We start from the raw sequence: 13,854 nt of genomic DNA, 5'->3' as shown, positions 1-13,854 counted from the left end.
TAATTGGCCAGTAACTGTTGTCACTGTGTGTAGCACAGTTAACACAGCAAAAGAGGCAACATTTTTGCAGGACTATAGTACAATCTTAGAAAAATATACTGTTAAATAACACCTAACTTCAATCTGTGGTATTAGGGGGCCACAGGTTTATCACACCAGTTCTACAAATAATTGGCCAGTAACTGTTGTCACTGTGTATAGCACAGTTAACACAGCAAAAGAGGCCAAATTTTTGCAGGACTAAAATATAATCTTAGAAAATTATACTGTTAAATAACACCCCACTTCAATATGTGGTACTGGGGGGCCACTGGTCTATCACACCAGTTGTTCAAATTGGCCAGTGAGTTTGGCACTGTGTATCAGACTTAACTCAGCAAAAGAGGCAATATTGTTGCAGGACACAAATAAACATGTAAAAGTATACTCAGATAACACCCAACTTCAATATGTGGTATTGGGGGGGGGGGGGCATTGGTCTATCACACCAGTTATAATACATTATTAGTGCTTTTGTCACTGTGTGTAGTATTGCTGCAGAAACGCTCAGTCACCACATCTGTCACAATGCTGCACAGTGCACAATAATGCTACTAATCCACTATAATATGCTTTCTACAAAGTATATTATACTGTGGATTACCCCCCTCCTCCACCGCCCCTCCCCCCCTTTTTAGTGCACTGCACAGCAATACCAAAAAAATTGCAGCCCTTTACATGACTTTTGTGGACATTAACAAAGCGATTTGTGTCACTGCTGTCGATCTCTAACTGCCCATAAAGCACAGACTGGATACCTGACCCTATACTGAAGAGACTGTAATAGACCTATACCGACAATGCAGCCCTTTAAATTACTTTTGTGAACATTAACAGAGCGATTTGTGTCACTGGTGACGATCTCTAACTGCCCCTAAAGCACAGACTGAATACCTGACCCTATACTGAAGAGACTGTAATAGAACTATACCGACATTGCAGCCCTTTAAATGACTTTTGTGGACGTTAACAGAGCGATTTGTGTCAATGCTGACGATCTCTAACTGCCCCTAAAGCACAGACTGGATACCTGACCCTATACTGAAGAGACTGTAATTGACCTATACCGACATTGCAGCCCTTTAAATTATTTTTGTGGACATTAACAGAGCAATTTGTGTCACTGCAGATGACGATCTCTAACTGCCCCTAAAGCACAGACTGGATACCTGACCCTATACTGAAGAGAGACTGGACCTATACCGAAATACCAGCCCTGAAAAGGACTTTTGTGGACATTAACAGAGTGATTTGTGTAACTGCAGCCAATTTCTAACTGCCCCCAAAGCACTGACTGGATACCTGCCCCTAAACTGAAAAGATACTAGTAGACCTATACCGAAATACCAGCCCTGAAAAGGACTTTTGTGGATCTTCACAGAGCTATTTGTGTCTAGCAAACTCTCCCTCATGAGCACAGCAGACCTCTCCCTACACTGGCAAAAAGCGGAATGTGAAATGGCCGACAGCTCAGGTCTATTTTTATGGTAGGCGGCATTTCCATGTTCTGAATTGTTTCAATTGTCTGTCCCGTTCCACCTGACGGCTTTGTCATGGGTCAAAGTTCTCCCCAATGTAAACTAATATTGCCACCGCAAACAACGCCATGTGTTCACCAAATTGGCAGTTAGCGAACAAGCAAAATTTGCCACGAACCGACCGCCGGGCGAACCGCCAAGCCATCTCTAATGACCACCAGTATTTTATCTCCTTTTGGGCCAAAATAGAAAGGAGTGGTTTTAAATATCTCCTCCATTGTATTGTTGATGGGGCTATGTCAGTGAACATTTGGAATAGGTATCCTTGACAGGTAAGTTGCGGTACACCTCTGGCTCTGCTAATAATTTCTTCCTTTACGGAGTAGAAGTGTGGCTTGACCACTACATCCTTCAGGTTGCCATCTCTCCTTAGGGGTCCTAACGCTCTGTGGGCCCTGTCAAGCTCAAGCTTATGTGTGGGGATGTCAGGGATAAGATCTTTGATAAGCCCTTGAATGGCAACTGGAATGTCCGTGACAGAATCTGGGAGGCCCCGCAACCTGAAATTATATCTGTGGGACCTATTTTCAAGATCCTCAATTTTAAGCAAAGCTGAATCCAGTTGTTCCTGGAGAGTCTGCGTCATGTCTAGCTTGCTCTCAATCGCCTCCATTATGGATCCAAGATTTTGAAAATCCACTTTTAAGTCAGAGGTTATTCTGACAGCTATCTGCGATAAGCCCCTGTCTAATAGTGAAGACATTTTGACCAGCAAATCATCATTAGCCATCTGATCAGGCCTGCTCACTCCTTCTATGGTGGAGAATCTTGTGGGTATATGAGGAGAGGAATAGTCAGGGGAGAAATCGCCCAGAACTCAAGTAAGGATTCTGTGGAAGCTGGGGAGGGGTCAGCAGCAAGTGGGTACTCACGGATCCCCACGGGGTGGTGTCATGGGGACCCCCGGCTGGTTGAACAGTCTGTGCCTGGTCCCCCTCCTCCATCCTCTCTTGCTGAGGTGCCGGATCCACCATTTTAGGAGGAGCAGCCTCCGCAATGCTCGTCTGGAACTGACTCCTGAGATCCCTCCTGACCTGGTTTTTGAGCATAAGCTGGCTGCCACTAATGTCCTGAGGGTCAGGCTGCAGCTCGGTAGTCGATGCGAGTCCGTTCAGTGGCTCGGGGTGGGAGAGTGTGCCGGGGTGGCGCGGAGCTCCGGGCTTAAGCGCCCATCTTCGGAGACTCCGCGCATGCGCCTCCGAAGGGAGGACTTTTATAAGGCATGTGGCCAGGAGCTTAGCATATATCTTGATATCGGAGTTGAGCAAAGATATGGGGCGGAAATTTGCAGGTATAGTCGATTCCTTGCCTGGTTTAGGAAAAGTGACTACCAGGGCCGTCAGCATCTCGGGAGGGAAAGAGGTGCCATCAATAGCTTGGATATATACATCATTCAGAAATTTGGTTAAGACCTGATCAAAGATTTCATAATACTCGTATGGCAGGCCGTCTGGACCGGGAGATTTGTTGCTTATTTCAGTCTCGGTTATTGGGGCATTTAGGGCATCTAACTGTGGCATGGACAGTGAAGGGAGGTGTATCGAGGAGAGAAAGGATTGTATGGCTGAGGGAGAGGGTTGCAGCATTGAGAGGTCATCTTTTAAATTGTAGAGGGCCTTGTAGTACTTGGCAAACTCATCTGCAATCTCTTTAGGTTTGATGATGTGGGTGGTGTTGTGTGTGTGCACGAGGTGGGAGATCCTGGCCTTGGCCTGTACAGCTTTCACTTTAGAAGCCAGGTATTATTACCCTGTTCTGTTGGCCCCTGCATAGTGGGCTACCTTGAGACGTCTTATGTGTCTATCATATCTGTCAAAAAGATGTATCCTTAATTCCTCTCTGAGTTTAATGAGGGAGTGGGATGTCGAAGGGGTAGGGTCAGCCTTGTTACTTTCTAGGTTGTGAATTTCGGACAGTAGGGAGGTAAGTTTTTGGTTGTATAGTTTGTTAAGTCTGGTCGTTTGTTGGATACATATACCCCTAATAAACGCCTTGTGGGCATTCCAGAGCGTAAAGGCATCACCAACAGAGCCATGGTTAAGATCAAAAAATTCAGTGAGAAGTTGGCGGATAGCCTCTGAGGGTCCCTTTTCCTGTAACACTTTTACATTACATCTCCATATTCTAGACCTTGTAGTGCTGTCCTTCTCCTCTAACGTCATGGATATTATGGCGTGGTCAGACCATGTAATGACTTGTATAGAGGAGGAGGAGGCCTGGTGCAACAACCACTTATCCACTATGAATAGGTCGATGCGGGAGTATGTACGATGCCTGGAGGAGAAAAAGATATAGTCTCTTTCCATCGCGTGGTTGTACCTCCAGACATCGTACAGCCCCTCCGCATTCAGTGAGTTCTGCAAGGACTGATGGCCGTTACGAGCTGCTGACTTAATGTCCAGGGCCGGGTTAACAGCCAGGTTGAAGTCTCCACATAATAATACTTGCCCTTACTTGACCTGATTAGCTTGAAAAGCCTTTTCAGGAACTGGATCTGATGAGAGTTCGGAGCATATAGGGAGACCAAGGTGTATGGAGAGTTACTCAGGTCCCCTGTCACAATTTCATAGCGTCCGTCCTCATCCAGGTGAGAGTCTTTGAGTGTAAAGTTGACAGAATTCCTGATGACGAGTAGAACTCCTCTCTTTTCCGAGGTGCTGGCAAGGAATATGTGCGGGTAGTCTTTATGTTTGCACAATGGAGTGTCATTTCTAAGGAAATGAGTCTCTTGGGCACATACGACATTCGGGTTGGCGGCTTTCGCCTCTCTCCATAACGAGAAGCGCTTGGCAGGGTGGTTAAGTCTTTCACGTTAATGGATATGCACTTAATCTGCATCTTTGAAGAGATAAATGGAACTGAGTGATGGGAACAAACATCGTCCTTTGGTCCAGCTGGTGTCTAGTGGCCGAAGGCTGGAGATCATGTCTGGTGCAATTCCTACTGATGAAGTGTCAACTGAGTGGAAAGGTGTGCATACGACGTGACTGCCAACAAAGGGAACTGAGTCCTGACTGCATAAGCATAGGAGAAGTGAATTAAATAAAACCAAAACAAACAAAAAAAGTAAAAATGGAGTCTCATAACAGAGACAAGCACAGCTGCGCTGTGAAAGCCTTCTCTAGGGGGGGAACACAGGGAAGAGGTCATGACCTGGCCCCGAGCTTAATGGAGTGAATGTGCTTTTAATCCCGAGGCTCCGGGGTGGTGAGAGGATTTTTTGGAAGATCTCTTCCAAGACAACAGATGCCATTCTTGGTTCAGGTGGACAGGTTGCTGAATAGCCAAGGGTGGCGGCCGGGATTTGGGAATTATCCCCCATTGATAAAGGAGTGACAGACCTTCTTCCATTTTGGTTATGTTGTGTGAAGTACCTTTATGTGTAACCATTAGGGTTGCAGGGTGTCTCCATTTGTGGGGTATGTTGTGGTTATGCAGAGCTTTGGTGATAGTCGCCAGATTTCACCTCCTTTGGAGAGTGTGACGGGAGAGATCTGGAAGTAGTTGGAGTGTGTTATAGCGCTCAGGGAGTTGCGTGGCTTGACGGAATGCTACCATAAGTCTGTCTTTGATCTGAAAGAAGTGCATTCTTAATAGGACATCTCTGGGAGCATCAGATGCAATGAATGCAGGCTTTGGTAGTCTGTGTGTCCTGTCAATAGAGAGTTCCAAAGGGAGACAGGTCTGGTATGAAGGAGGAGAATAGTTCCTGTGTATACTGTAAGAGTTGAAATGGTGCAAAATTCTCAGGTATCCCCCTGGTCTTAATATTGTTCCTTTTCCATCTGTCTTTCAAGTCTGATACCTTGTCTTTTAGCCATGCTATTTCTTCAGTGTGCGTGGCCTGAGCGTCTGCTATTTTATTGATGGAAGATGTATAGGTACTCATGGTATGCTCTATTTTGTCCACCCTGTCCCCTTCTTGTTGAAGAAGCATCTCTTTTAAAGTTGTGTATGACACTGGCTGTCCTTGTGTGGGGAAGGTGAGGAAGGGGTCTTGTTGCTGAGACATGTCAGTGGCCTGTACAGCATCCAGAGCACTCACCTCCCTGTTGGGGGTCTGTGTAGGCCTCACTGGTGATTTGATGCGTGGCCTGGATTTTGCGGGGCTCCTGGGGGTAGGGGAGTTGTTTCCCGAAGAGTCCTCACTGCTGAGGTGTGAGCCGGAGCGCTGAACGAGGGCTGATTCCGGAGATGGAGTCCAGGTATGCGGCGTTAGACTCTCAGGCCGGGTCTCCCGGCCACCGCCATCTTGGATGAGACCACGGCCTACAGGCTTTAAAATGTCTTTAAAAATTTCTGATGCCAGTTGCCCCGATTTATGCCTGGGCATCTCCTTGTGTGTCCTGGTGTTGAGGAGAGGGTTTAGAGGTGGATTGAAGCCTCAGATGGGTCGGATGATGGCGGATTAGCTCGGGGCCTGGCAGAGCTCTCTAGAACGCGGCCATCCTCGGACGATAATGCCTCGTGCAAAGGATATGTCCACCAATCTGCCAATTAATTAGTCCTCATCGTTAGATCTTATCTGGAATATGCAGTTCAATTTTGGGCGCCAGTTGATAAAAAAGGATATTGGAGAATAGAAGAGCAATCAAGCTGATGGGAGGCATGGAGGAGCTGGAACTCAGCTATGAGAAATGATTAGCTGAACTGAATGTATTCTCTCTTGAGAAGAGGTGATTAGGGTGGGGGATGTGATCAACATGTATCATACATACATAAGTAATCGATTTAGTGAACTTGGTGTAGAATTATTCACTTTAACGCCATTACAGAGGACAAGGGGCACTCTTAACATGTGGAAAAAAAGAGATTTACCCTTCACAAACAAAATGGCTTGTTCACAGTAAGAGCTGTAAGAATGTGGAATAGATCCCCTCAAGAGCTAGTTCTCCCCAGCTCAGTAGATTATTTAAAAAAGAGCTGAATGCTCTGAAAGGGGCCGAGATATATCCCGGGTAACTATAGGCCGGTCAGCCTAACATCAGTAGTCTGCAAGATTTTTGAGGGGATGTTAAGGGACCACATACAAGACTTTAGTAATGAAAATGGTATTATTAGTAGTAATCAGCATGGATTCATGAAAAATTGTTCTTGCCAAACCAATCTATTAACCTTCTATGATGAAGTGAGCTGCCACCTAGATAAAGGTAAGCCTGTGGATGTGGTGTATCTGGACTTTGGAAAGGCCTTTGACACCGTTCCCCACAAACGCTTACTGTTCAAACAAAGGAAGGTAGGTATGGACCATAAGGTGAGTACCTGAATAGAGAACTGACACCAGGGGATGTTGCAAAGGGTGGTGATTAATGGGGAGTAATCAGATTGGGCGGGTGTGGAAAGCGGGGTCCCCCAGGGTTCTGTCCTGGGGCCAATCCTGTTTAATTTATTCATAAATGATCTAGAGGAGGGGATATCGAGTAAAGTATCAGTATTTGCAGATGATACTAAACTAAGCATGCCAATATCTTCTGGGCAGGATGTGGAAACCTTACAAGCGGACCTGAACAAAACAATGGGGTGGGCAACTACATGGCAGATGAGGTTTAATGTTGAAAAATGTAAAGTAATGCACTCTGGTCTGGCCACATCTGGAGTATGCTGTCAAGCTCTGGGCACCGGTCCTCAGGAAGGATGTGCTGGAACTGGAGAAAGTCCAGAGAAGGGCAACAAAAATAATTAGGGGAATGGAGGACATCAGCTATGAGGAAAGACTACAAGCACTGAACCTATTCTCTCTGGAGAAGAGACGATTGAGGGGGGATATGATATCAATGTACAAATACTGTACTGGCGACCCTAGCATATGGAAAAACCTATTCAGAGAAAGGGAATACAATAAGACACGTGGCCACTCACTAAAACTAGAGGAAAGGCGGTTTAACCTTAAAATACGCAGGGGGTTCTTCACTGTAAGAGCAGTAAGGATGTGGAATTCTCTTCCGCAAGCAGTCGTATCAGCAGGGAGCATTGATAGTTTTAAAAAAACTATTAGATGGGCACCTTAAAGACCACAACATACAGGGGTATACAATGTACGGTTAACAGCAAACACACACACATCATAGGTTGAACTGGATGGACTGATGTATTTTTTCAACCTCACTAACTATGTAACTAATGCTTTCCTAACTGCAAAAAATAAACCTGGATACTAATCTTTAGAGGTAATAACACCAGTGGTAGTTGATTCAGGGAATATAGGGAACCTACTGGAGTGAATTGGATCATGCTTTATTGTGAGACCAAGGCAAATATGTAAACAATGAAACCTGGAAGAAACATCACTTTTTGTTTCAAATGCACCATTTCCTGGCCAGTACAGCCAAGGGCCACATTTAACCAAGACGATCTGTGCTTGGTTAGGTGGTGTGAAAGTCAGAGGAGACATTGGGGTCTATTAGACCCCTAATGTCTCCATAAAGAGTGCCTGTCACCTGCCAAGTGCTATTACATAGGGGTTTGTTAAACCCTTGTGATAGCAATCAAGTAAAAATAAATTAAAAAAAGAAAAAAGTTTAAAAAAATAAAATTATAATAAAATATAATAAAATAAAAAAAAAAATGCTGTAAACGCTGCTGCCTCTCACACATATCGCCTCGAATGTCAGAGTGAGAGCAATATTTCTAGCACAAGAGTTCCTAGTTAACTTTGTAAACTGATGAGCTGTAAAGGCTTTTAAAGTGTCACCCATGGCGCTTTTTGGCGATTTTAAGACATGAAATGTTTGGTATCTATTTACTTGATGCAACCTCATCTTTTATAATTCAACTAAAAAAATGGGTAGTATATTGTGTGTTTTTGAACTAAAATGTATTTTATGATATTTTTTCCAGAAAATCTGCACAAATATCTTGTGACATAATAATCTCCATTTTATTCTACAGGGCCTCTGCTTTCAGAAAATATATAATGTTTTGGAGGTTTAAGTAATTATATTGCCAAAAAATATGATTTTTCATGTGTGTGAAAAGTAAAAACGATTGCTCTGGAACTGAACTGGTTAAATAAAGCCTAAAGTGTAGACATGCACTACCCTATTAAATCTGAACAATATGGTATTGATATACTGTTTGTGTCATTTTCACTTCATCCAGTAAATTTTCTTTTAAAAATACATCTTTAAATCATACTTCTCCTACTACACATGATGGTGTGTTTACAATGAACTAGATTTAAAAGGCCAAATCCCCATAGTAAATCACCCCTACACAGATTTGACAAGAAGAGCAGATTTTTCCACAGACACCCTTTACAGTGGTATATACTTTTTCTTATTTTCTCTTTTTGCAGTCTCTTGAAGTTGCCCTGAAGTACTGCAACTACATGTTTACTACCGTCTTTGTACTTGAAGCTGTGCTAAAATTGGTGGCATTTGGATTTCGAAGATTTTTCAAGGACAGGTAACTGTTAACTGAGATAGATGTAATCTGAGATGTTTTAAAAGTTTTCAAGAAAATATGAAGTTACCCATAAAGAAACCTTATAATCACATTAACATAAAGTAGTATGGTGATGGATGAATAAATATCTATAGAAGAGCTAAAATTACCAACCCATATGGATTAAAATTATATTCCACATTCTCTCCAGTGCTGGCTACCTGAACAAAAGGGCAGGTCTTTTATAACATAATTTATGCTGTAGAATATAATCTGTACTGTAATCTTCCCATTCTACTATTGAATGCTGCTAGGTTTGTGAAAAGCACTAGAGGTAAGCTGGAACATATTTTTTTTTTCAGGAAAGTAAATACTTTAATCTCTCTTTTTTGGGCCCCTGCCACACTAGCATAACTGTCACTTGTAATAACTTACCAGCAACAGGTCACAGCATGGCTTTAAGACACACACCTGCCTGTCCATCACCCAGACTGACACGTACAAGCAAGTGAGTGTCTTTCCTGCACATTTTATTGATCCTGTTGCTATCAAGTTCTGACCAGCAACAGGTTTGCTAGTGTGACATTACCTTACTACTTATTTTTCCACTCCATCATCACTGTTAAAATAGCCTTCTGTTAGCATCCGAATACAGGTGCATTTAATGGGACACTTGTTTGAACTGGAAAGTTTCCCCTGAATAAAATCTACAACAAGGTACATGTCTTTGTACAGTATTTACAAGATTTTTTTTTTTTCTAAAGGGTAGATATTTAATCTCAAAAATTCTCTTTTTAATACCAAAACTTAAAGTATACCTGTTAAAAGAAAAATATGGGACCATCTGTTGTTGGTGTCCCGCTCTTAAATGCTAATTTTCTGGCTGAAATACAGATGAAATTGCACAATAACAGGTTCTATGCATGGGAAAGTTGTCTCAGCTTAACCGTTCATTTCTAAAGGTCTTGTAGTTGTTCCTGTGCACTGAAGGACACATGACCAGCCAAAAAATAGATGTAAATACTGCCTTTTATGCCGAATAGCTGGGTGGTGGTCAACATGGCATCTGAGTTCTTTGTGGGGAGGCTTGGAGTGAAATTTTACTTGATGTGTATCTAAACCCAAGAACAAAAGTATTTTAAAACCCTCCAGTCCTTGGATGTGGTGGCTGATTTTATTTCATATTTTAAACCTGTATTACCATATTGTGTACCTGCTGATCCTGCCAGTAATTTTTTTCCAGGATGACAACACACATTCACCCTGCTGTATCTATGGAGAAGCAGATTTATCTATCAATTTGGACTACAAACACCTATACCTCTCCTCTTTTATGTTATTTATTGTACAAAAAGTGCTATCACAGGAAAGTGATAACACAGGTTGAGATCTCAGTTTAGTGTACAAGAAGTCACAAAAACATTGGATTTGTGGGAGGATCAACAGGTATTTAATTGTATACTGAAAATGTACTTAGCCTGAAAAATGTAAAACTAATACATCTTAAGACTGGTAGGCTGCAATATATGATATATTTTTTTCTTGGGTTTAGATATATTTTAAACATCATTGATGGGTGGCCAGGCCAATTAAACATATTTAGGGGACTCGTCATATCTTTTCAGTGGCATAAACATTTATACTGTCATTCAACCTGTTCAAATGACTGTCCAATGAATTGGTTATGGTAGCCAGTACAGATGCAAGTTACAATTACTTTTAGTAAAAGCTGCATTGTTTTTTTTTTTTTTTTGAATAGCAGAACAAATGTATTTTTATTTGTTGCCCAGAGTTAACCTTTATTGGCTGCATTTCTGGTACATTTACAAAATTCACAGAATTTCAAACAAACCCTTTTCTTTGGAATTAATAATCAAATGACATATATTGTGCAGTTGTGTATTATTATAATTAACAAAGGATTTTATTAGTTAAATGATTACCTGATGAATAGACTAAATGAAGCAACTATTAAAATCTCCAAACATAATTCTAATTTGTTGATTTTCAGATGCTAGGAGAAAACCTAATGGTTTCCAGATGCTAGGAGAGATTGTAGTAGGTGGTTCTCAGATTCCTAACACTTAGAGAGGTCTAGTGCTTATGCAGCCATGTTCATGTACAGTACCTAGATAATTGACAGCAGCTCAGTGATGCACAAAAAGAGCCTAGAATGCCATATTTGCCAACTGTCCTGTTTTTGCTGGGACAGTCCCTGCAAATAGGACAATAACAAGGGAAAGGGAGGGGTAATGGAACACCAGGAAATCAAATCAACAGACCTGAAAAATCTTGGGGCGTGAGGATGTGACAAGGATTGCTTGTAGTTATCATATAAATACCTAACGGTATATAACCGGTGAGCCAAGCAACTGAGAGCATATTGGGAACCAAGAAAAAAGAAGTTGCATAAAGTGGCTCAAACAATGGTATAATGTAGATAAAAATTGGTACTTTATTGAAGAATAATAAACAGGTAATGCACAGGGCCGCTGTTAGAAATCATGGGGCCCCCTACAGCCTATCTGATGGGGCCCCTTTAACCCCGCCCCCGCCACTTACCACGCCCCCTGTCCCTACCCACTGCCTCGTATGCATTCAGTGACCCAGGCACACCCACATTACATAATGGGACACAGCAGGGGCGGACTGACGACTCATGGGGCCCCCGGGCAATAGGAAATCATGGGACCCCCAGGTTTAAAGAGATGGCTGCCATACTTTATGATGCAACATTAATGCATTAGGCCTAAGTGGAAGGACATGAAGCTCATGAACATGCAGACAGGCAGAAGACTTAAAGCTGGCGACCCAATAAAGAAACAAGGAGCCTCTCATGGTCAGTGCCACCTTACTAGCATCATGGGCCCTTGGGCACAGTATTGCACTGGGACCCTTAGCAGGGCGACCAGCGGTGGGCACAGTGCTTTGCGGCACACAGTGGGTGTGGATAAATTATGCCACATATTGGGCGTGGCATTTTAGTGTGATTTATTATTTTTTTTCTACTTTTTATTTTTTTTTTTCATTTTAATTTATTGATTTTTGGTGGGAGCTTTGGTGAGATAAACAGACCCCTGAAGTCTCACATTTGATACAGAGAAAGGGACTAAGGACACATGCTAAGGAGGGTATGCTGGTGGGTATTGTGTGCAGGAGAGGGGTGTGGAGGGTATGACAGGGGGCAGTATGTACAGGAGAGGAGTGTGGAGGGTATACTGGTGGATATTGTGTGCAGGAGATTAGTGTGAAATGTAGGACTGTGTTCAGAAGAGAAGTGCAGAAGATATGATGGCAAATCGTATGTGCAGGGGAAAAGTGCAGATAGCATGAAGACAGGTGTAGGGGGGATGTCTTTTAGTTGGGGAGATATTTCTTTTAGAGGCAATGTCTGAGGGGTGACCAGGGAGAGATGTTTGGAAGGAAGCATTGGGAGTGTTTTGGCTCTCACCGATAATTGTGCTGGAAGCGTGAAGGGTGCACACTCTTTACATTTAGGACGCATATATCTGGCCTCTCTGTGTTAAGCTTATCTGTCAAGTGGTCACTTATATGCGTACGGCCAGCGGAAAGTGGTAAAACTGAGTTTTGCCCCCCCCCCATGAGAAAATTACTGTAGCTCCTGACTTTTAATATTAGGACACTTACCTGTCCAGGGATCTTGCAATGTTGACACCCCAGTTGATTTTTGTATTGGCTCTCGTGTGCTCCCACCACCATTTGCGGTGAGGGAAACCAGCAGTGAAGCCTTTTGGCTTCACAGCCAGTTCCCTACTGCGCATGGGTGAAGCGGGCTGCGCTTTCCAACTGGCCTGGTGGCGGAGGAAGGAGGAGGGGGGGCTGAACTTCCAAAGGACATCACCACGGCGCCGTCTCCCGGAAGTGGGGACGGGTACCTGTCAAAAACAGGTACCCGTTAACCCCTCCCCCCTGAAAGGTGCCAAATGTGGGGGAGGAAGCAGATAAGTGGAGCTTCCACTTTTGGGTGGAACTCCACTTTAAGGACTGTTATTTTTGATTATGACCCTTTCAAAAGGACTTTCTGATCAGGTCTGCCTCTTAGTTTTTCAGGCAGACCTGATTGGATGATCCATGTACCTCTATGGAGCAGTGGATGTCAGCGGTGACATGTCCACTGACAACCACTGCTCTCCGATCCGATCCTGTCCCTGAAATCCTATTTTTCATCCATAGAGGATCGGATCGGATGGGGACAGACGGTCTGTTTTCATTAGATCTCCCATAGAGGAGAACGGGGAATCTGACAGCTCCGTCTCTGCACAGTGAGCAGGGATGGACCTGTCATCCACCTGCTTGGCGGGATCAGCAGATTGATCCCCACTGAGCAAAACGGAGTCCGCAAAACGCCTGTGTGGCAGAAGCTATGGAGTGTTTCGTTTTTTGTTTTTTTTTAAGGGGGTTTGGTGCCTCAGGCCAAAGGTAATTGGGACTTTATGGGCTAATAACAAGACTTTTTAAATAAGGAATATATAACAATTTATTAAATAAAGACAAAGTAGAAATATTACACACAATGGTGGTGTATTGGGTTATAGACCCATTAGTGAGGGTGAGTACGTTTAGAAATTAGTGACATGAGTGTTATGAGTGATATGCGTTGGAATTCAGGATATTCCTTCTCTGCATACTCCAAGCTGGCTAACAAGCATGGAACAGCAAAGAGCAATATTCCAAAGTCACCATATCACTCTGTCACCAATCTCTAAACTTTCTCACCCTCACTAATGGGTCTATAACCCAATACACCACCATTGTGTGTAATATTTCTATTTTGTCTTTATTTAATAAATTGTTATATATTCCTTATTTAAAAAGTCTTGTTATTAGCCCATAAAGTCCCAATTACCTTTGGCCTGAGGCACCAAACCCCCTT

The 13,854-nt window shown here is 43.1% G+C and overlaps 1 protein-coding gene across 1 annotated transcript in view; it reads left to right on the top strand.

Annotated features, from left to right (window-relative positions):
* Nucleotides 1-13,854, top strand: part of CACNA1I (calcium voltage-gated channel subunit alpha1 I) — a 2,042,880-nt gene that overhangs the window by 1,481,411 nt on the left and 547,615 nt on the right. The window contains exon 25 of the mRNA XM_082266478.1: nucleotides 8,872-8,981. Coding sequence (XP_082122604.1) covers nucleotides 8,872-8,981 — 110 coding nt within the window. The remainder of the gene's footprint in view (nucleotides 1-8,871; nucleotides 8,982-13,854) is intronic.

The sequence above is a fragment of the Pelophylax lessonae genome (assembly GCF_965119305.1).
Source record: "Pelophylax lessonae genome assembly, chromosome: 8".
In the NCBI taxonomy this organism is placed as follows: domain Eukaryota; kingdom Metazoa; phylum Chordata; class Amphibia; order Anura; family Ranidae; genus Pelophylax; species Pelophylax lessonae.
Note: the sequence above shows the minus strand (reverse complement) of the source record. Positions and strands in the feature narration are given on the sequence as shown.